This window comes from Anomaloglossus baeobatrachus, chromosome 4 (assembly GCF_048569485.1).
Source record: "Anomaloglossus baeobatrachus isolate aAnoBae1 chromosome 4, aAnoBae1.hap1, whole genome shotgun sequence".
In the NCBI taxonomy this organism is placed as follows: Eukaryota; Metazoa; Chordata; class Amphibia; order Anura; family Aromobatidae; genus Anomaloglossus; species Anomaloglossus baeobatrachus.
This window is the reverse complement of record NC_134356.1, coordinates 288,003,359-288,028,142: the sequence shown is the minus strand read 5'-3', so window position 1 is coordinate 288,028,142 and position 24,784 is coordinate 288,003,359. Positions and strand designations below refer to the sequence as shown.

Here is a 24,784-nt window from a genome sequence, read left to right as displayed (position 1 = left end):
AGTCTAGATTTATCGAAGTGCTGTGATTATAAAACATATACAGTACAGACCAAAAGTTTGGACACACCTTCTCATTCAAAGAGTTTTCTTTATTTTCATGACTCTGAAAATTGTAGATTCACATTGAAAGCATCAAAACTGTGAATTAACACGTGTGGAAGGAAATACTTAACAACCTGACAGGGCACACCTGTGAAGTGAAAACCATTTCCGGTGACTACCTCTTGAAGCTCATCAAGAGAATGCCAAGAGTGTGCAAAGCAGCAATCAAAGCAAAAGGTGGTTACTTTGAAGAACCTAGAATATAAGACATATTTTCAGTTGTTTCACACTTTTTTATTAAGTATTTCATTTCACATGTGTTAATTCATAGCTTTGATGCCTTCAATGTGAATCTACAATTTTCAGAGTCATGAAAATAAAGAAAACTCTTCGAATGAGAAGGTGTGTCCAAACTTTTGGTCTGTACTGTATGAATAATTGACTGCTAGATGTTGCCACTTTATTTTGGATGGGATGTGCCCTCTCACACTCTGGCATTGTTGTCTCTGACTGGACAGCGTCAGATTGTGTTTGACCACTCCCGTGTAAGAAGAATGGTGGAGTAGTAACACCCTGTTTTCAATATAGTCCAGTGGGTAGAACAGAAGAACGATGCAAAGCTTCATATTTGCAAATTTTTAGCAAACAGATATCTTTTACAAATAAGTATGTCAGGAGAGCTGAGAGGTCCTCTTAAAACATACGCAGTGAAATATAACTTATATAAATTAAAGCAAGGTGTGCTTTACATTCTTGTTAATGTAAATGATAAAATAATGCACAAATGAATAATATGCAAAAATCACATCTATGTGTTACTCACAAAATAATAATTCTTTGCTTGTATAGTTCAACAAAAAAAGATAAACTGGATTGTCCTAATATGAAAAGATGACATGCGTTTATAAATGTTAGTGAGCCATAAAAAAGGCTACATATAGATTTTGTCCTTAAAATGTAAAGCTATGTTCACACAGAGTGTTTTTGCTGCATTTGTTTCTGCAGTCAAAACCGTGCTCTTTTGGTTGTAAAATGGCTGCTTTCAAAACACATATTTTGCATTGGTTTTTCAGTTTTTTCGCAGGTAATTTTGACACTTTTTGACAGTGTTTTTTGGGAAAGGATTAAATGTGTGCAATATCTACTATACATGTTTAATAATGTTAGTTTTATTCACCAAAACACATAGAAAGATTTTGATGCATTTCTTGCAGTGTTTTTCACTTTCTCATTGGTTTCTCTGGGTGACAAATTCTTTAAAAATGCTAGAAAAAAGGGTTTAGTAGCAATAGAGCGCTTTTTAAATTTTGGAGCACCATTTTGACGGGAAAAGATTGCAGACACCATGAAAATTTTGAAGAACCCCTGATATGCCAAAACAACAGAACCCCTACAAATAACAGCATTTTGGAAACTGCACCTCTTAAGAAATTTATAAATTTTTCTAGGGTATTCATACTCAGGCAATTGACGGAGTTGTACAATATTAGTGCTGAGTAAATAAAAATTTCTCATTTTTTCCAATACAATGTTGCTTTAGTCCCAAGACTGTAGTTTTCAAAAGGATTAATAAGAGAAGATAAACAGTATAATTTGTTACACAATTTTTCCTGAGTCAATATCGCCACTACTTTTGAGGCCCCCTTAACACGCATGTCTCCGGTACGTGCTAGATCCATGCCCGCATGTACCGGAGACACGGGCACACGTAAACCCATTAAAATCAATGGGTTTATGTGCACGCACGTGTGCAGCAATTGGCCCGTGCCTTCGTGTGGAGCAGACGTGAGCCCATGTGCTCCACACGGATGCATGTCCATTTTTCTCCGATTAGCACCACAGATTAGCACCACAGACACCAAAGATTATCACCACAGAGGGCGACGCCAGGGACAGGTGAGTTGAAATTTCTCGTTCTCCATGTGTTATCACAAAAAACACAGGGAGAACACACATAGTGCCATAAACACGGCACACGAAGGCGAAAACGCACATTTGACACGTCCGTGAAACACATGCGTGATTTTCATGGACGTGTGAAGGGGGCCTGAGGCACAGTGCAAAGCTCAGAAGAGAAAGAGCGCCGTATTGGAGTGCAACATTTTGCAGGAATGGTTTGAGAGAGCCATGTCACATTGGCTGGGCCCCTGAAATGAAAGAAAAGCAGAAACCGTTCATAATTGACCCCATATTATGAAGTGCTCCCTCATTGATATAATCTAGGTGCGCAGTGAGCATGTTGATAGACATATGCCTCACAGAATTTATACCATTGAGAGATGAAAAAGAATAAATACATTTTTACCACTAAAATGTTGTTGCCCCAAGTTTTTAGTTTTTATAATAGCTAGTAGGAAAAAAATGGACCACGCAGATTGTTGTGCAATTTCCTCCGAGTGCCCCAATACCCTACATGTAATCGGGAACTACTTTTGTGGCACAGTGGAAAGCTCAGAAGGGAAGGAGTGCCATATTTTAGCACAAATTTTGCTGTTATGGTTTGCGGGTGCCACGTCACATTGGCAGGACATCTGAAGTGCCAGAACAACAGAATTCACTATATGTGACCTAATTTCACTAAACACACCTCTTAGTGAACACATCTAGAACTGCAGTGACCATAATGACACCACAGGTGTGTCATAGAATTTTATACCATTGGGCAGTGAGGAAAAAATAATTGAGTTAATACCACAACAATTTTGTTTTAGCTCCAGATTTTATGTTTTTACATTGGAAAATGGGTAAGAATGCCACCAAATTGTGTCACACTATTTCTGCTGAGCATGGCAATACCGCTTATGTGGCTGTACAGTACTGCTTAGCCACATGGTGAGACTTATGAAGGAGCGCTATTTGACCTTTGGTGCACAGATATTCCCAGAATAGTTTGCGAATTCCATATAGAAAGCTCCTTATTGCCACAAGGGCAGAATTCCCCCTGAAGTGTCCACATTTTGAAATTCAAAATGCTGCAGAATATGTAGTCACTATATAGATAAACATTTTTATTATTATTATTTTGGAAATGACACTGGTCTGTGAAATTATCCACAGTTGTAGTTACTAGTTTGACTCCTTGGGTGTCTTCCAGAAACAAGCAGCAATGGATGTTGCCGATTGAAAATTGCAATTGTAATTCTGCCATTGTAGTGCCATATATTATAGTGCCCATAGGTTGTGCCCAGCTTGCTATTCTGGACAAACTCACCTGCTAAGTTTAGTGTCCCCACCTCACTGCAGAAATGCAAAACATTTGGATACTAGATGTGGTTTACGCACATTCTGGGGCTAAGAAGGGATGAGTGCATTTGACTACAGGAGTGCAGAGTTTATTGGTTTTCTCTTGGGGGCAACGGGGCCTTTTTCTTGTCTAGAACTTTTGTTTTACCAGTAAGTTAGACACCCCCTGTATTTCCATTGACAGATCTTAGACCTAGGTGATGGCTTATTTTGTGAAATAAGTTAACGCTTTCATCAGGAACATGTTACATGACATTTTGGATAACATTTATGCTATGCTTTATTCTGAACACTTAATTCATTGTTTTTAGCAAAATCTACAAATGACATGATTCAGATGAAATTCCAGAGGGATACATTCAAAGGCAGCAGAGTTACTCTGGACTATGTGTGGCCTTTTTTCAGTGATGTCCAGAAGTGCACAAAACTGTGGCCAACTGCACTTTTATGAATGCTTAAAAAAATGGACACCGCCGGATCATAGGCCAAAGTGAGTCCACAGTGTCTTCATTTGCCTCATGTTCTGTGTGGGTTTCATCTGTAAGTGCTCAGCAACATGCACAGGATAAATGTGCTACTGCCATCTTTGGAAAGCAGAATAAATGAATCAACAACTGGTCAAGAATTGATGTTATTTATTTTTTATGCTTTTCACATGTAGTATAAGTGATAAGATGGTTTTATTCTTCGAATCAATACAATGACAGCAATTTCAGGTTCATATTGAGTTTTTATATTTGGCTACCATTACACACTAAAAATAATGCTCAGAGTCATGTGAGGGCTTATTTTTTATGGAAAGAGTTGACGTTTTTATTGGTGTCATTTTCGAACACATACATTTTTTTAATCGCTTTTACTTCTGATTTTAGGGAGCCAGAATGAATAAAAACCAACAATTCAGAAATGGTTTATTTGCTTTTTTTAATGTCTTTCAATGTTTGGTAAAAGTGATAACACAGTTTTATAACTCGGATCAGTACGATTACTGAAATACCACATTTATATGCTTTTTTATTGTTGCCTCCTTCACACAAAAAAACTTTTTTATAGAAAAAAAAATGATTTTTGCATCGCTATATTATGACAGCTATAGCTTTTGTTATTTTTCAGCTGATGAAACTATTTGTATGGTAGCTTGATTTTTACAGGATGAGATGACCTTTTTAGAGATACCATATTGAAATATATTTGACTTTTTTATTGTGTTTTATTCCCATTTTTTTCCAACGAAAAAAATTAATATTTGCAACTTTTTTTACGGTGTCCTCTGAAAGGGTTAAAAAGTATGACACATTTATACATTTGGTAATTTCAGAAGCAGCAATGCCAACTATATATACTTTTTTGTTATTTTTTTCATTTTACATAAATAAAATTGTTTATCGGTATATATGCTTTAATTCTTTTTTATTTATTTGGGGACTTTCAAAAATATTTCTAAAAATGTTTTAAACTTTTTTACTTACTACTAGGGATGATTGAATACCTTAAATATTCGGCAAAGCCTATATTCAACAAATAGGTCGCGGCTATTCAACTATTTGCGAATATTCAAGGCGCAATGTAAGTCTATGGGAAACCTGAATAGTTGCCGAATAGCAATAGCATTGCGCATCAAATATTCGCATAGCGGCGACCTATTCATCAAATGTTCGCAAAAACGAATATTGCCGAATATTTGTGATATTCGATCATCTCTACTTACTACCTATATGGGATCTTAACTTTAATTAGTCTGATCACTGGTATAATGCATTGCCATGCACAGGTATGAAAATGCATTACACCTTTAATGTTACACTGACAGAATGTTTGTTAGACCATGCTCCTGTCCATGTTTCAACAGGTTACCATAGTTAGATAATCCAGAGGTTGTAATTTGACTTTGAATTGCAATGGAAACAGTTGGCACCCCATGATCCCAACCCGGGAGTCCTGATGGGTCGGAGAGGGCGCTACCTTCCTTTCTCAGCCTCCTAAATGCAGAGATCGCTATTGATCACAGCATTTACAGGGTAAAACAGTCATGGGTAGTGCGGGGACTAGCTGTGACAGGCAGAATTTGGCTATCAGTTATACCGAGCTGCCTTTGGGGATCGCGCTGACACAGCTCCTGTGCCCACTCCATCATCTCCATCACCGAGATGTACTGGTACATTCATTTGGAAGAACACACAGCAAAATAGGATTTACTGTTACATTCAATGTCAGAAAGAGTTTACAGCTATGTACACACTAGAAAATGGACTTTTCTTAAGAAAAATCCGCACCTTCTGGCAGAATACGGCACCTGCGTTTTTTGCCGCGGTTTTGCCGCAGATTGATTCCTGGGTTTTTTAATATTATCTATGGCAAAAACCACTGGTACCTGTGGAAAAGAAGTGACATGCTCATTAATTCCGCAACGGAAATTCCGCGGGTTAATCCGCAGGTATAAATAAATGCAGTGTGCGCAGAGCATTTTTTTATACCCATAGGATTTGCTGGGGAATGACTGCAGAAATGTTAACACATTTTCTGCAGCAAATCCGCAGTAAAATCCGTGGTAAATCCACAGCGTGTGCACATAGCCTAAATGAGGAATTCTGACCTTTTTTTATTTGGATGTCATGATGAAATGTTAGGTGAACAGACAACATTATTCAGTCATTTTTATGTGCAACTGTATGTAATTTGTAGTTTTTGCATAGTGCTGAGATTTTCTTAATTTCATTGCCCAAGAAGTGGCTTATCATTATTGCTTAATAGTAATATCATTTATCATTTTGTCTTTTATCTTACAGTATTATCAACTTTATTTCCAGTTGGTAATTTTCCTTTCCTCTTTCAAAAGGTTTATTTTAAGGCTGTACAAAGTCCAGTCTTTTACTTTTAATCTTTTAAATATGTATGTTTTTTGAGCTTACTTCCATAGAAGTCCAGTAAATGCCTAAAAAGAAAGTATCCTTGTCAATATCTGATAAGTTTTTTATTAAATCTGTCCTCAACTTCTGTTGATATATTTATATATAAGCTTGCAAGTGCAGGGCCCTCTCCCCTCTGTACCAGTCTGTCATTGTCAGTTTGTTCAGTGTCATTTATTATTTGTTATATAACCCTTTCTAATGTTCAGCACCAAGGGACCAATGTTAGTCTATAAATAATTAAAATAATAATATATATACATACAAATAAATTATTTGTATTTCCTAATTAATCAGAATGTTTAAGAGTGACTTTTCAAATGAGAATAAAAGTTGATGCATTATTTTGTTTCTGTAATAAATCCAGAAGTAATAAAAAAATAACATTCTACATATGTGTAATATATTTGGTTTAAATAGGAAATTCTTATTAAGTACACCATAAGATACATTTATTCAGACATCTATTAGCCAGAGTGGATATGTACCGCCCCAGTGTCAGCAGCCAAGACTGCTCGGATCTGGATCCACGGTGGCTCCAGGGGTCTCCGGACCCGGGAGGGGTCATGCGGCCACTCGAAATAAAAGGGGGGTATTTACAGGGGTTTGTGTGTTTAGAGTTCGTGTCGCCACCCACGGTGTGTGATAAGGTGGAGATAAGGCTGCTGTTGGGAGAGCCCGATGGTGATGGGATGGCAGCCAGGTGTTTAACCCCTCCGTGGGTAGAGGGAATGCCCTGGGGCTCGGTGATGGTAGTGACGGGATACCGTTGGGGAGGAAAGGGTCACTGCGTACTCACTCAGTCCAATAACGCTGACACCAACAACTTGTAAACCGAAATTCTGAGCACCGCTGCAGTTTGGAGGGAGCACACCTGAATCCCGTGCCCAATGGTGTTGCTTGTTAGCCTGTGACCTTTCCCTTGGCACCTTCTTTAGTGGTTGGCCCCTGTAGTATAGAACTAGTCGGGTCCCGCTCACCCGTATGGCTGATGGAGTGAGTTTGCTCTCAGGGTTCACGCTTGGGATTTTCTGGACTGTATATTGGGAAAGTCCTACCCCCCTCGTTGCGCTAGTACCCCGATTTTGGAGCGGGTGGAGAACGGATCTTGAAGGCTCTGTCCTCGTCGGGTGAACTACCAGGATGCTTGAAGCTACTTCCCAACCTAGGGTCCACGTACCCCGTCATGCCCTGGCCCCTGCCCAGTGATGGCAAAAGGTCGCCGGCTGCCTTCCTCAGCAGTTCCGTGACCCTTGTCCCGATCTCCTGCGACCGGGGTTCCAGGTCCTACCAGGCCCAGACCAACGTCTGCTACATAGTATTAGCAAGAAGCCCAGCTCCTGACCTCCTCCAACCGGCTTGTGACCTCTCCTCATGAGAGACACCACTCAACTGACTGCTCCTGACACTCCTGACCCTCCCTAACCAACCCCCCCATGTTGGCGGCCCTATTCCCTTCAGGCTACCCATTGGTGTGTCTGGTGGGTGTGGTGCAGAGTGTTCCTAGGATTTTGATTGGCTTGTTCTTAGCAACACCAAAAGTCAGGCACCTATAACCAAGGAGGATGTAGATACCGTGCAGAAGGGCAGATTGCACAATTCCCTGTGATGACCTGATAGGCCAGTGTATCACAGATACCTTAAAATAGAGCAACTATAACACTTTAGACTCCATTAAAGGAAATGTGTAACCTGGTAGTTGATACCCCAGTACTGAACACAATGATTTAGGTGTAGAAAACAGGATTACAGAAAAGTATAAATTAATGAGCTGTAGTTTTAATAAATTTTGCTTAAAGGGAACCTGTCAGCAGATTTGGGGCCTATGAGCTGCAGCCACCACCAGGGGGCTCTTGTATACAGCATTCTAACATGCTGTATATAAGCACCCAGGCCGCTGTGTAGAACATAAAAAAACACTTTATAATACTCACCTAAATGGTTGCTGCAGTGTAGTTGGATCATATGGGTGCCTTCTCTTTTGGCCATCTTTGTCCTCCTTCTTCTGAAGCCAGCATGCATGACGCATCCTACGTCATACACCCTTGCTGGCATTGAAGATCTGCGCTGAGCAGGGCAGATCAAAGTATTGTAGTGCGCCTGTGCAGGACCTCACACCGGCCTGTGTGGATGATGTAGGATGTGTCATGCACCAGGCTTCAGAAGAAGGAGGAGAAAGATGGCTGAAAGAGGAGGCGCCGGTCCCGGAGAACGGCGCCACCCATCTGATCAGTTTGCATCCCACCGCCACTTGCGTGAGTATTATAAAGTGTTTTTTTTATGTTCTACACAGCGGCCTGGGCTCTTATATACAGCATGTTAGAATGCTGTATATAAGAGCCCACTGGTGGTAGCCGCAGCTGATAGGCCCAAAATCTGGTAACAGGTTCCCTGTAATCTGCTGCAGAGCTACCCAAGCTTAGGGATAGGGGGTCAGTGCACACAGCACAGAGATAGACAAAGTCCTAATGCGATTGTAGTGCACTACTTCAGTGCTGATGTACCAGATAAACTTACCGTATTTTTCGCTTTATAAGACGCACCTGATTATAAGACGCACCCCCAAATTTGGTGAAGGAATAGAGAATTTTTTAATAAATGGGGTCCGTCTTATAATGCCAGTGTCCGTCTAACAAATAATATAGGGTATATGTCCCTCATAGCCCCCTCATCCTAAAATTAGCCCCCTTAATCTGGATATGGCCACCTTATATTGAACACGTCCCCCAGTGATGCCACATTTCCCCTATGGCTGGCACACATCCTCTATGGCTGGCAGACAGGGACACTGTGGCAGGCAGACAGGGCCACTGTGGCAGGCAGACAGGGCCACATCACCCTCTGTGGCAGGCAGGCAGGGCCACATCACCCTCTGTGGCAGGCAGACAGGGCCACATCACCCTCTGTGGCAGGCAGACAGGGCCACATCACCCTCTGTGGCAGGCAGACAGGGCCACATCACCCTCTGTGGCAGGCAGACAGGGCCACATCACCCTCTGTGGCAGGCAGACAGGGCCACATCACCCTCTGTGGCAGGCAGGCAGGGCCACATCACCCTCTGTGGCAGGCAGGCAGGTCCACATCACCCTCTGTGGCAGGCAGGCAGGGCCACATCACCCTCTGTGGCAGGCAGGCAGGGCCACATCACCATCTGTGGCAGGCAGGGCCACATCACCCTCTGTGGCAGACAGGGCCACATCACCCTCTGTGGCAGGCAGACAGGGCCACATCACCCTCTGTGGCAGGCAGACAGGGCCACATCACCCTCCGTGGCAGGCAGGCAGGGCCACATCACCCTCTGTGGCAGGCAGGCAGGGCCACATCACCCTCTGTGGCAGGCAGGCAGGGCCATATCACCCTCTGTGGCAGGCAGGCAGGGCCACATCACCCTCTGTGGCAGGCAGGCAGGGCCACATCACCCTCTGTGGCAGGCAGGCAGGGCCACATCAGCCTCTGTGGCAGGCAGGCAGGGCCACATCACCCTCTGTGGCAGGCAGGCAGGGCCACATCACCCTCTGTGGCAGGCAGGCAGGGCCACATCACCCTCTGTTGCAGGCAGGCAGGACCACATCAGCCTCTGTGGCAGGCAGGCAGGGCCACATCACCCTCTGTGGCAGGCAGGCAGGGCCACATCACCCTCTGTGGCAGGCAGGCAGGGCCACATCAGCCTCTGTGGCAGGCAGGCAGGGCCACATCACCCTCTGTGGCAGGCAGGCAGGGCCACATCAGCCTCTGTGGCATATTGCCCCCATGTTGCTGCTTTTAGTAAAATAAACTCTTTCCTTACCTTCTGCAGCACAGTCCTGTCTCCCTCCTTGGGGTTGAACTCCTCCTGTCTCCTGCACTTCCTACTTCCTAGTTCTAGTGCCGGTCATGTGATCAGGACAGCAGAGAGAGATATCTCTGCATGTCTAATCACAGCCAGCAGGAGGGAGACCGGGCAGACGCTGGAGGAGGTGAGTAAAGAGTTTATTATTTTACTACAGCAGCAGCACGGGAGGCCATATCTAACACAGGGGGAGGAGGAATCCTGTGCAATCAAAGGTAAGCACAGGCAGATAATATGCACAGCTCCCTCAGCCCATCAGCGCGATGCAGTTTCAGCACCACGCTTCTGATGGACAGCGGCTGTGCATATTATATGAGCGGGAGAGCAGGAGATCAAACGCTGCCGCTCCCAGCTCCAAGCACTCTCCAGCACCGCTCCAGAGCTGCCTGCACCTCCACTGGACTCTGTGTATATATATATATATATACACCCCCCCGTATATTTGGATTATAAGACGCACCCCCTACTTTCCCCCAAAATTTGGGGGAAGAAAAGTGCGTCTTATAAAGCGAAAAATACGGTAGTTTGTGAACAGTAATACTATTCAAATGATTCAAGTTATTTATAGGGAGGGAACTGATGTAGATGTATAGTCACTCAGTGTGACAATCCTAGTTTATGAACATTAATATTAAGCCAATGATTCCAGTGACTTATAGGGAACTGTTGTAGCTGTATAGTTAATCACTGTGACTGGGAATATATTGACAAAGCCTTAACAGATGCATTTTTTTCACTCAGTACAAGCAAGGAGGCTTAATATTAAATCTCCCATTTCTATTTTTGCAAATTCAAGCCTTGTATTTTCTTGTGTCACTGAGAGTGGGATGCCTGTATATTGAGACTTTAAAATAATTTTTTTTATTAATGATAAATCTTCATCACCTTGAAACTTAATCACAATTGTTTATGTAATCAGGTGGGCAAATTGGTTGAAATAATTATTTTTGGCACACTTTTTGCTGTCATAAGCTAATATTAAACGCATACACGTCAGCTAAACAACGTGGCCAGTTGAAGTTGCTGCTATTAAGACTTAATTCTACCTAGATTTTCTGAACCCATTTTGTTTTATAAAGGCATGTGACCATTCTTTTTTTTTTGCTTTTCATATGAAAAGTATTTTTTATTTTTTAAAATACCTGTTTTAATTGTCTAAGTTAGATATTGTACACCCCACTACCATACTGTCTGCTGTGGCCGCATGTTCATTCCGAATTTTGCACCCACATATAGCGACTTCACAACCTAGCATCTTGGGCTTTCTAAAATTAAGCTCTAGTTTTATTAATATTATTATAATAACAATAATTTTATTTTAATAGTGCCAAAATAGTCTGCAGCACTTTACAATTAAAAAGAGAAGATTGTCAGTGTTTAAAAATATATACTGTATAAATGTATTTAATCGTATGAACGTATATCTTACCATCATATAAAAATAAACACCACACAATAGACAGTGATTGAAAAATATCAAAAGGATAAAAATCAAATTTGAATATCAAGATTTTCTATATATGCAATAGCGTTATGTATAAATAAATAAAAATCATAAGAAAAATAAGAAGCAATAAAAAAAGTTAACATTTTGCAAATTATTGACTTGTCACATTGAACAATTGTAGACACTACAACAATACCACTAGCTGTAAATTGCCATAATTAATTTTCCAAGCTAGTACCTACCTAGTGACCTCTTTACTTGAGGTTAAGAATTTTAACCTCTTCAAGACACATGACGTACGGAGTACGTCATAGATCGTGTCAGGTTAATCCCTGCCTGCTGCCACGGTCAGTCGGCAGCAATCGCTGAACATGTCAGCTGATTTGAACAGCTGACATGTGCGGCTATCAAGCACGAGTTGATTCGCTACCCACTCGTGCCTGTTAACCCCTTACAGTGCACTGTGAAAATCTCACAGCGTGATGTAACAGTGGGTCACGGTAAGCGTTCACTTACCCGACTCCATTGGAAGTCACATGATGTGATCACGTGGATCCAATGGTTACAATGGTAGCACAGGACCATATGATGATTCCTGCAGCTATCAGGAGTCAGTTCCTCTTACAGCCAGCAGAGGGCAGTGTGTGAAAGGAGAGCTACTTTTCTACAGATCCGAGCAATGCTGCTTTGAGCTACAAGAAAAAATGAGCGATCAGTCTACTGATTGTTATAGTCCCCTAGGGGATCTAGTAAAATAAAAAAAAGTAAAAAAAGTTTTAAAAAAATAAAGAACCTAAACCTTCAAATCATTCCCTATTCACCCCATTGAAAATTAAAGGGTTAAAAAAATATACACATATTTGGTATTGCCGCATTCAGAAACACCCGATCTATCAAAATATAAAATCAATTAATCTGATCGGTTAACGGCGTAGCGGCAAAAAAATTCCAAATGCCAAAATTACCTTTTTTGGTCGATGCGAATGTTGCACAAAATGCGATAACAGGCGATCAAATCGCGCTTCGCGCAAAAATTGTACTGTTAAGACATTAGATCAAAATGCAAAAAATAAGCCATCACTGAGCCATAGATCGGAAAAATGAGAATGCTATGGATCACGGATTATGGCGCAAAAAGTGCACCATTTTTTTGGACAAATTTAGGAATTTTTTTAACCCCTTAGACACAAGTAAACCTATACATGTTTGGTATCTACAAACTCATACCAAATTAAGGCATCACAAGGACACTTCAGTTTTACCATATAGTGGACACTGTGAATAAACTATCCCAAAAACGATCATGCAATTGCACTTTTTTTGCTATGTTTTTGCACTTGGAATTTTTTTGCCATTTTCCACTACACTGTATGGTAAAACTCATGGTTTCATTTAAAAGTGGAACTCGTCTCGCAAAAAAAAAGCCCTTATATGCCAAGATTGACAGATAAGTAAAAATGTTACGGCTCTTGGAAGAAGGGGAGAGGAAAAAAATGGAAAAACGGAAAATCTCCTGGGGTGAAGGGGTTAAACAAAAAAAAATCTTACTCTGCTAAATAATAAAAGTGAAATAAAAAGATACAGTAACACACATTTTAATTTTAGCTTACCTATTTCATTATTCTTTGGCTATGTTACATACGGTACTTACCTTAGTTGAAAAAAGACCTATGTCCATCTTGTTCAATCATCTTCCATCAATTATACATTTCGTCACTAAATTATCTATAACTGACAATTTTATGTTTAATGAGGAAATCATCCAGCCCTTTTTTAAAAGCCGTTATATGAGTTATATGTTATACGTATTGTCTGCCATTACTAACTCTTGCGGTAGGGCATTCCACAATGACTGCTCTAACTGTACAGAACCCTTTCCTATGTAGCTGCTCGAATCGTATACTACCTATGTGTGCTGTAGTCTGTTGCAGCATTTTTAGTTAGTGTTGCTATGCTCTGGCAAAAGATTTTTGCAATTGGTGTTTTTGGCAATGGGCTATTCACATGCTTTGTAAACAAATTATTATAGTAAACAGAATTATTTAACTCTGCAGATGTCTTGTTGCACTTGCTTAATGGGAACCTGTCATGTGGAAAAATGCTATAAACCTGCAGATATGGGGTTAATTTACAGGCTAATAGCGTTCTAAACCTGTCAGGATATTACACATTAAACCCTGCTGCCGGGAGGAAATAAACTTTGTTCCTCCTGGCAGCATTTTGGTGTTAGTCACTGTGGTGGCACCGAGAGGTTCAATAATTTATGTGTATGCAGCTGTAACAATGCCCCCTGCACTTACTGACAGCCGATCAGCATTAGAGAAATCTGTCAGTCAATGCTGAGTGTATGGTTATTCAGTTTGGGGTCACACGGTCATATCCGGAATGCCCAGTCGGCACACATTGGTACAGATTACCTAATCTAAGTTCATTAGGAGCTTTTTTCTTCTTTATTTCTCATCTCAAAAATTATTTATTCATATTGATGGAAGTGGGAATTGGTTTCCTTTAAAAAGTTTTTTGTCTCCTGTCTACTAATAAGGCAGACCTTTGTCCGCCATGATTGACAGTACAAGTGAAACCATATTTTTTTATTGTTGTTGATAGATCCTTACTACCGTGATAAAGGCCCATGTTTGGGCTGAAACATTGGTAATAACGGGATTTTCTTCATTTTTTTTCACCACAAGAAAGAAAAAATCAACAGACTCTTTGTTATCTCCAGTACTTTTTCCTGTATGAGTGCCGAAGTTATTTTCTTTTTTGACTCATTCATTCTATTTACTTCAGAGCACCAATTATTTTGCAGTAGAGCCAGGTATAATTTTTTTTATTGAACCCACAATGAAGCCTTCCCCATGATTGAAATCAGAAAGCTGCCAGAAGAATTAAAGTTCTTTTCCTCCGGGCAGTCGGGTTTAATGTGCAGGGGCTGGGTATATTTAGAATGCTGTTAACCTGCAGATTAACCCCATATCTTTAGGTTAATAGCATTTTTCCATGTGACAGGTTCCCTTTAAATTGTCAAATTGGAGATAAATACACTCCAGGCTATTGTTGGCTCATTCTTTTGCCCATCATGTGAACCCCGCAGGTGCCTATTACTTTTGGTTGATGTCATATTTTTCAGTTTCCTAAAGTATGTTAAAAAAAGTTTAGAAGTGAATTAAACATTATTCATGTGTCCAAAATATATAATAAATCCATACATGGCATGGACAACAAATATGTTAGGGTGATAGAAAAAATATTGGATTATGGAAAAAAAATGCTATCGCTAGCAGTAGCACCACCAACACCGCTGACCAGCATATCCTTGCCCAATCCATAGTAGGTAGCACTCTACTGTCTTGTGCCAACCACAAACACTGCACAGCCATATCTTCCAGCGATTTCCTGGCTATACCCAGTGTTTTGCTAGACAGTACTATTCATGCTGGAAAGGCTTGTTGATAAAAAGCAATATCTTATCATTGAAAACAGTACTCCTGTTTTGTCTATCTAAAACATATTTTTGGATGCTTCATAAAAAGCCGATTTTAACTGAATCTTCATCTTGTGATTAGCAAACTATTTTGGACCCCAACAACATTTTTTACTCCTAGTTGAGAAACTGTAACTTCTACATACTCAAATCAGTACAAATATTTTTCTCCCTAATTAAAGGGACTAATACGTAATTCCCCTTGCTAATAATGAATAAGTCTCAAAAATATAAATAAAGGATGTAATCAAAAGTATTGGTGCTTTCCGATACAAAGTGAATGATGATTATCAACATTCACGTTATATCAGAAAGCGTCAATACAAGCGCTCACATCCTACACTCTCATCTGTTCGGCGCTCCTGAGGAGGAAACTTCACAGTCCATCGGACGGACAGTCCTCTCACTGGCTTTGGCCAACTAATGTCTTTATGAAAGCTTAAATTTTTTCACTCATAGATGATTGCAATACCACACACTCACCTTTTCACTATCTATAGTTTACTGTCACGCTCCCCGGGTCCTTGGCTCCCCTTCCCGGGTCCTCTGTTCCGCTCCCCGGGTCCTCAGCCCCGCTCCCCGGCTCACCTGCCACGCTCCCCACTCTCCAGCCTCCGGTGCCCGTCCTTCCCAGGCCCCCTGGTCTCCGATCCCGGCGCCCGACGGCTTCCCAGGCCCTAGCCGGCTCCCCTGCGTCCTCCTCTCAGCTTCCTTCCCTGGCTTCTGGCACCCGGGCCGCGCGCATGCGCATTAGGGCGCGCGCGCGGTCACTGACCCTTTCTTAAAGGGCCAGCGTCCATTAACAGGAAATGAGGCTAATCAGGTACAGGGTATAAAGGGGTTTATTGTCCAAGGGGGCGGGGCCTGATCTTCGTGTTTCCTAAGCTAGGAGTCAGGTCTCCTGGTGTCTCTGTGCATATACTCACCTCTCTCTCTTGTAGAGCCGTGCCTGCCTCGCCATCCAGTCCTGCCGTATCCTGAACCCCGAACGCTGTCCATCTGCCATCCTGACAGTCCGCACCATCCCGGATCCCTGCGGTGACTCGTCATCTCGCTCCAAAGGTTCCGGACCCCGCCTGACATCATCTCGGCTTCCGAACCTGAGCTGCGTCACCCGGACTACCACCCGTGACTCCGTGGTCCCAGGGACTTCTCCGCTATACTCGTGGGCACGGACTGTTCTGCTGTTTATAGTGTTCCAGCTACCGGACTCTTTACTACCATCTAGGAGTTCGGCCCAGTGGATCCACCTCCTGGGTCTGCCCGTCCACCTGGCCGTGACATTTACCCACTATGCTTAGATAGCGCACATATAATTTCTCCTTTTCCATAGGGAAAACTCCAAATATATCAATATGTACAAACTTTATTAATCACTATTCATTATATAAACAAAAACTGAAATAAAAGTAATAAATAAAAATACCCCATTAACATCTGAAAAATTAAAAGACAGTGTGAAAAGTAGTATATCACACCATGGCAGAAACCATTACATAATATACACATATGAATAAAAAGAAGGGGGTTGTAGTGCCTACACATACAAAAGATCACAACATGAATTATGGACCAAGAACCAAGAACATAGATATATACATAAATAGCATGAGCAAGCTGAATTTATATATTAATTGCCCAAGGGGACTCTGAACAATAAACGCACAATATTAAGTATGACTAAAGAAAATACAGCACCATAGAACCCCTAAAGTCAAGGCTGCTAAAAAATGCAATTGTGCAACAGCAACAATACCCACCAACATGCCCCCTCATAAGTGCAACAGTTGATTGACCACACAACCCATTTTTATTTATTTATTAATATTTTACTTTTTGTAAATATAATAATTTATGATTAAAATAATTTGCAAATATTTTTTATCTTTGAGATTTATCACTATTTGCACATTTCTCTTGGGGAGCTATTTATAGGTCTACATTAGTATTTTTGGACTCCAATAGAGTTTATCAATCAGTTTTTATTGCTATCATGGGACTATTGATCCAATAATGTTTACTATTAGCTTTGGACTGCCTGTTAAAAATTGCAGCTGTCAATTTGTAAAAGTTTTATATTTTACATCTTCATAGTTTTGCTAATAGGTGACAATCCAGGTCCTGAGATTTCCACCGATCTGTCAAAACAGTGTTCTTACATAAGCTGAGTGCACAGAGTGGTGTAGGAGCTCAATACTAAGTTCATGGGTTTGTACACTTACTCTCACAAAGCAGTGTAAGGACTAGAGTTGAGCGCGGTTCATGGTTCGAGGTTCTCCAGTTCTAAGCTCGAGTGATTTTTGGGGCTGTTCGAGATCGAACTAGAACTCGAGCTTTTTGCAAAAGCTCGATAGTTCTAGATACGTTCGAGAACGGTTCTAGCAGCAAAAAGCAGGGCTTTTTACAGCTACAGTGTGCAGGAGCCATCGCTGGCAGCCTGCCACAAGCTGGTAACCAAGATAAACATCGGGTATCCAAGCAAAGCGCTTTGGTTAGTAACCCGATGTTTATCTTAGTTACGTGCAGGAAGCCCACACTTCCCGCTCAGCTCACTCCGCCCCTGCCCGCGGCATGTACACACGTACACACACACACTCTCACACACGCACACCCCCCCCTCCCAGCTACAGTGTGCAGGAGCCATCGCTGGCAGCCTGCCACAACAAGCTGGTAACCAAGATAAACATCGGGTATCCAAGCAAAGCACTTTGGTTAGTAACCCGATGTTTATCTTAGTTACGTGCAGGAAGCCCACACTTCCCCGCTCAGCTCACTCCTCCCCCTCCTGCCCGCGGCATGTATACATACATATACACACACACACACACACACTCTCACACACCCCCCCCGCTCGGCTTACCTGCGGTGATGAAGTCCCGCCATCCCGACCTCAGCGCTCTCTCTGTCCTCCATGGCCGCCGCTTGTCACATCACCTCTCGCTTCCGACCCGAGACTGACACTGGCGGTGACGTCACGGACCTCTCGCGATATTTGGCTGTGAAGGCGGCGGTCATTGACCTCAGTGACAGGGGCTGTCAGTGTGCTGGAGATCAGCGCAGGTAATGTACCTCGCTGACAGCAGCACTTGTCATCCCCCTGCAGTGACCTGGGCTGACCCATTGATGTTAGCTCAGGTCACTGCATTGCTCTCCCAGCCAATGGGGAACATCCTGCTCTTCATTGACTGGGACAGTGTGGATCATCATGGCAACCCTTGGATTACAGCAGACCTGGATTTGTTTTTCATTCTAATAAATTGGTTAAAGAGGGAATGTTTTGGGGAGTGTTTTTTCAAATAAAAATGTGTTTGTCGTCTATTTTTTTTTATTACTGACTGGGTTGGTGATGTCGGGTATTTGATAGACGCCTGACCTCACCAACCCCAGGGCTTGATGCCAGGTGACATTACACATCTGGTATTAACCCCATATATTACCCCGTTTGCCACCGCACCAGGGCGCGGGATGAGCTGGGGCAAAGCACCAGGATTGGCGCATCTAATGGATGCGCCACTTCTGGGGTGGCTGCGGCCTGCTATTTTTAGGCTTGGGAGAGTCCAATAACCATTGACCTCCCTAGTCTGAGAATATCAGGCCCCAGCTGTCTGCTTTACCTTGGCTGGTGATCCAATTTTGGGGGACCCCTACGTGTTTTTTTTTTTTAATTATTTATTTAATTTAAAATAACAGCGTGGGGTGCCCTCAGTTTTGGATTACCAGCCAAGGTGAGGTTGCCAGCTGTGGTCTGCAGGCTGCAGCCGTCTGCTTTACCCTAGCTGGCTACAAAACTAGGGGGAACCCTACGTCATTTTTTTTTTCATTTTTTTGGCTAAATACAAAGCTAAGCACCCCTTAGTGCCACATGAAAGGCACCAAAGGGTGCTCACTTTTTCTCCACTTTTTCTCCACTTTTTCTCCACTTTTTCTCCACTTTTACTCCACTTTTTCTCCATTTTTTTCTCCACTTTTTCTCCACTTATGGAGAAAAAGTGGAGAAAAAGTGGAGAAAAAGTGGAGAAAAAATGGAGAAAAAGTGGAGAAAAAAATGGAGAAAAAGTGGAGAAAAAGTGGAGAAAAAAATGGAGAAAAAGTGGAGAAAAAGTGGAGAAAAAATAGAGAAAAAGTGGAGAATTTTTTTCTCCACTTTTTCTCCACTTTTTCTCCACTTTTTCTCCACTTTTTCTTCATTTTTTTCTCCACTTTTTCTCCACTTTTTCTCCACTTTTTCTCCACTTTTTCTCCACTTTTTCTCCATTTTTTTCTCCACTTTTTCTCCACTTTTTCTCCATTTATTCTCCACTTTTTCTCCACTTTTTCTCCATTTTTTTCTCCACTTTTTCTCCACTTTTTCTCCACTTTTTCTCCACTTTTTCTCCATTTTTTTCTCCACTTTTTCTCCACTTTTTCTCCATTTATTCTCCACTTTTTCTCCACTTTTTCTCCATTTTTTTCTCCACTTTTTCTCCACTTTTTCTCCACTTTTTCTCCACTTTTTCTCCATTTTTTTCTCCACTTTTTCTCCACTTTTTCTCCACTTTTTCTCCACTTTTTCTCCACTTTTTCTCCACTTATTCTCCACTTTTTCTCCACTTATTCTCCACTTTTTCTCCACTTTTTCTCCATTTTTTTTCTCCACTTTTTCTCCACTTATTCTCCACTTATTCTCCACTTATTCTCCACTTTTTCTCCACTTTTTCTCCATTTTTTTCTCCACTTATTCTCCACTTTTCCTCCACTTTTTCTCCACTTTTTCTACACTTTTTCTACACTTTTTCTCCACTTATTCTCCACTTATTCTCCACTTATTCTCCACTTTTTCTCCACTGTTTCTCCATTTTTTTCTCCACTTTTTCTCCACTTTTTCTCCACTTTTTCTCCACTTTTTCTCCACTTTTTCTCCACTTATTCTCCACTTATTCTCCACTTTTTCTCCACTTTTTCTCCGTTCTTTTTCTATGGTCGGTCTACCCATTAGCTCTGCCATGCATACTGTAGCTCTACACCTACTGCACATGTTACCTTATGATTGACATCTCTTTCGTACCAGAGCTGTCTAAGTCTACTCTGACCCCATATTTGTCATTACTATATTGTCCTTGTACTGTATTATGAGATTTGTATCATGTGTTTCATTTCTTGCTGTGCTGCAGTTTTTTTGCTGCATCCCAATTGTACCTCTACATTGTTCGAGTTTTTGTTATTGTTCTCTCACTCTTATGTGATACTGATTATTGTCATTTTTCATGATTACATGCAGATAAGTCCAATCTGACGAAGGCTCAGGCCGAAACGTCAATTGTAACTTGTTTTGGACAAAAACATATATGCTTATGAAAAAAAAAATGTTCTTAATACGGACCAATAAAGAGTGATTTTGCATTACTATCCATTGGGACTTACTGACTTAGTCTGGGAGATTTAGAGTGCCGAGGTTACTCACTAATTTTATCTATTATTACCTCTGAGCACCTATATACCAGTGAGCAGAGCTTCCTCTACAGTAGTTCTCCTGATTAGGCATGCCCTTACCTCATGAGCAGGGCATTGCAGCTTTGGTAGCAACCATTACGACATGGACTCTGCTGCTGTGGACCTGGGGAGAGTGAGTGCAGATTCATTGCACCCACACTCCTCACATGAAGGGTCCGCACTCCTAGAAAATGGGGGATACGTTCCCTGAGTGTCTCCCCCCCATATTCTAGACGGTCCAGAGTCGTCGTGGGACCCCTTTATTTTTTTTCTTACAATAAATTGGTGAAAGAGGAAATGTTTTGAGGACTGTTTTTTCAAATAAATTTCTTTTGTCGATTTTTTGTTTTTGTTAGTACTGACAGTTTATGATGTTGGGTATCTAATAGACGCCATGACATCACAAACTGCTGGGCTTGATCTCAGGTGACTTTACAGCTAGTATCAACCCGATTTATTACCCCGTTTGCCACTGCACCAGGGCACGGGATGAGCTGGGGTGAAGCGCCAGGATTGGCGCATCTAGTGGATGCGCCACGTCTGGGGTGCCTGCGGCCTGCTATTTTTAGGCTGTGAAGGCCCAATAACTATGGACCTTCCCACCCTGAGAATACCAGACCACAGCTGTCCGCTTTACCTCGGCTGGTGATCCAATTTGGAGGGGACCCTACTTTTTTTGTGTAATTATTAATATTTATAAAATAATTATAAAAAAGAGCCTGAGGGGACCTCCACATTGGATCCCCAACCACGGTAAAGCTGCCAGCTGTGGTTTTCAGGCTACAGCCGTCTGCTTTACCCTAGCTGGCTATCAAAAATGGGGGGACCCAACGTCATTTTTTTTTTTTAACTATTTTTTAAATAGAAAAAATTAATGGGCTTCCCTGTATTTTGATTGCCAACCAAGGTAGCGGCAGGCAGATGGGGGTGGCAACCCATAGCTGTCTGCTTTATCTGCGCTGAGAATCAAAAATACCGCGGAGCGCTATGTCATTTTTTTAAAGATTTATTTTTACAGCACTGGGATGTCCAGCAATCAAAATACAGGGAAGCCCATTTTATTTTTAGTTATTTATATAAATAATTAAAAAAAATAAATATGGGCTCCCGCTGCATTTTTTGTATTGCTAGCTAAGGGTAATCCAAGCAGCTACTGGCTGCTAACCCCCACTGCTTGGTGTTACCTTCACTGGCAATGGAAAATCCAGGGAAGCATTTTTTATTTTTTTTGCCAAAAAACTACAAAAAAAGGACGTGTGTTTCGCCATATTTTTGTATGCTAGCCAGGTATAGCAGGCAGGTGCTGGAAGAGTTGGATACAGCGCCAGAAGATGGCGCTTCTATGAAAATGCCATTTTCTGAGGTGGCTGCAGACTGCAATTCGCAGCAGTGGGGCCCAGAAAGCTCAGGCCAACCTGTGGTGCGGATTCCAATCCCCAGCTGCCTAGTTGTACCTGGCTGGACACAAAAATGGGGCGAAGCCTACGTCATTTGTTTTCTAATTATTTCATGAAATTCATGAAATAATAAAAAAAGGGCTTCCCTTTATTTTTGGTTCCCAGCCGGGTACAAATAGGCAACTAGGGGTTGGGGGCAGCCGTACCTGCCTGCTGTACCTGGCTAGCATACAAAAATATGGCGAAGCCCACATAATTTTTTCAGGGGGCAAAAAACTTCTGCATACAGTCCTGGATGGAGTATGCTGAGCCTTGTAGTTCTGCAGCTGCTGTCTGTCTGTATGGAGAAGAGCAGACAGCAGCTGCAGAACTACAAGGCTCAGCATACTCCATCCAGGACTGTATGCAGAATTTTTTTGCCCACCAAAAAAATGACGTGGGCTTCGCCATATTTGTGTATGCTAGCCAGGTACAGCTGGCAGCCACGGGCTGCCTCCAACCCCCAGTTGCCTATTTGTACCCGGCTGGGAACCAAAAATATAGGGAAGCCCGTTTTTTTTTAATTATTTCACTTATTTCATGAAATAATTAAAAAACAAATGACGTGGGCTTCGCCATATTTTTGTGTCCAGGCGGGTACAACTAGGCAGCTGGGGATTGGAATCCGCAGCACAGGTTAGCCCGAGGTTTGTGGGCGCCTCTGCTGCGAATTGCAGTCCGCAGCCGTCCCAGAAAATGGCGCTCTCATAGAAGCGCCATCATCTGGCGCTGTATCCAACTCTTCCAACAGCCCCGGAGCCGGGTGGCTTGTTGGGTAATCATGAGTTAATACTGGCTTTGTTTTACTAGCCAGTATTAAGCCAGAGATTCTTAATGTCAGGCACGTTTGACCCGGCCATTAAGAATCTCCAATAAAGGGTTAAAAAAAAACACCATACAGAGAAAAAATACTTTAATAGAAATAAATACACAGACACATTAGAGACGCCATCTTTATTACCCCCTGTCAGCCCTCCACGATCCTGCTCTTCTATTTTCTTTCTTTCTAGTGTAGTAGTAGTGACGATTGTAGTGAGGAAGGATGAGATTCACCAGCTCATCACTTGGGGCTGGGGAACCTCATCCTCACTACAATCATCACTACAATCGGGAAGCAGCGTGCAGCCTTCACTCCGTGAGTGATCAGTGCTGGCTGCTAGCGGTAACGCTGACAGACGCGTTACCATTGCGACGGTGCTCTCGGTGCCGCGGTTAGCGGTGACGTCACCGCTAACTGCGTTGCTATGGCAACGGTGATCTCCGTTAATGACCGGCTGTGTCAGCCGGTCCCTAACGGAACGGGGAGTCGACCGTGTGCTAGAGCATGTCGCCGGTACACGGCGATACACATATGTGCACCGTGTACCGGAGAGATGCACTCGCAGGTCCTACATGACGTGTCATAGTCATGTGACCAGTCTGTAGCCAATGAGATAATAGCCACGTGACTGGTCACATGGCTATTTTGACGTCACGATAGGTCCTGCATCTCTGCTGGCAGTGCAGGTCACCGGGAGGATTCAGCGATCATCGGATGGAATAGCGGCAGGAGACAGAGTGCAGAAGGGATCGCGAGGACCGGTAAGTGTTATGGCAATGTTTATTAACTGTTTGTGTACATTTATCATGCATTTTTATGTGTTTGTGATTGCCTCCCATTCTAGCCTATACGTTCGAGTTCGGTTCGTCGAACGTTCGACGAACCGAACTCGAACGGGACCCCCGTTCGGCGAACCGGCCTCGAGCCGAACCGGGACCAGTTCGCTCATCTCTAGTAAGGACCCATAAATTTCCTATTGAGCCAATACAACATTAGGTCTGCATAGCTTATACAGGAGCTGCACACTTCAGAGCTATATTTTGACTAATCTTTGAAGGTCTCAGGATCTTTACCACCACTTATCAGCAACACTAAACAATTTCTATAATACAATTTATTTATGTATTTATTCTGAAATTGAAAGATACACTCTATATAATCAATGTATTGGTTGGAACAAAACAGCCACTTACATTGCATAGTGGCTGATTAGGAATATTGATGGGTATTAACCATTCAATTGAATTGGACTTAAAGTGTTGTACTTTTTAGTTGCCACTAGACTGTGTACTAGACTGGCTTTTATCCTATTTATTGCTTATATCTTTCCACTGTTGGAATGAATTTCAGCTGATCGGTGGTGGTATTGAGTGTCGAACCCTAAAGGCCCTGTTACACACAGAGATAAATCTGTGGCAGATCTGTGGTTGCAGTGAAATTGTGGACAATCAGTGCCAGGTTTGTGGCTGTGTACAAATGCAACAATATGTCCATGATTTCACTGCAACCACAGATCTGCCAAAGATTTATCTCTGTGTGTGACAGGGCCTTAATTGATCTAGGATTGATGGTTAATCCTATGAATAAGTTGCCAGTTCTCAAATCCCAGACAACCACTTTAACATAAGTAAAAAATACAGTTAATTTTATAATTTATCTTGGAGGTGCAAAAACATACAACAGAGATTAAGACTAGTCAAAAATAAATTATTTATATCATCTTCACTGTATTGTTTTAATGGTTACAGTTTTACATCTGAGGTTACTTAGACTTGTCCTTACCTGATTTGTTAGACACCCATAAAATTGTCTGGGGAGCAATGTGGCTGCTATTTCCCACTGCCATAGTTAATGGAATCTGCCAAATGTAACTGCAAAGTAAATTTATGCAAGAAGTTAGCTTTATTTTAATGGACAATAAAAAATAAAAGCATATGTATTTTTGTCTTTCATTCTGACAAGTATTAGTTAGTTAGGCCAGGATTTATAGAACACGATGTATGGTAGGCATGATTTTTGTTTACCCGTGAACAAATGATGCCCATGGGCTTTATGGATCCTTCTTGAGGTCCATACATTTACCCTTTCAAGCCAAGGCTAGTTTTCAC

At 42.0% G+C, this 24,784-nt stretch overlaps 1 protein-coding gene across 1 annotated transcript in view; it reads right to left on the bottom strand.

The window, feature by feature from the left end:
- The window catches only part of TRHDE (thyrotropin releasing hormone degrading enzyme), a 1,371,551-nt gene that overhangs the window by 323,683 nt on the left and 1,023,084 nt on the right, over positions 1-24,784 (bottom strand). The window contains exon 10 of the mRNA XM_075344896.1: positions 24,459-24,547. Coding sequence (XP_075201011.1) covers positions 24,459-24,547 — 89 coding nt within the window. The remainder of the gene's footprint in view (positions 1-24,458; positions 24,548-24,784) is intronic.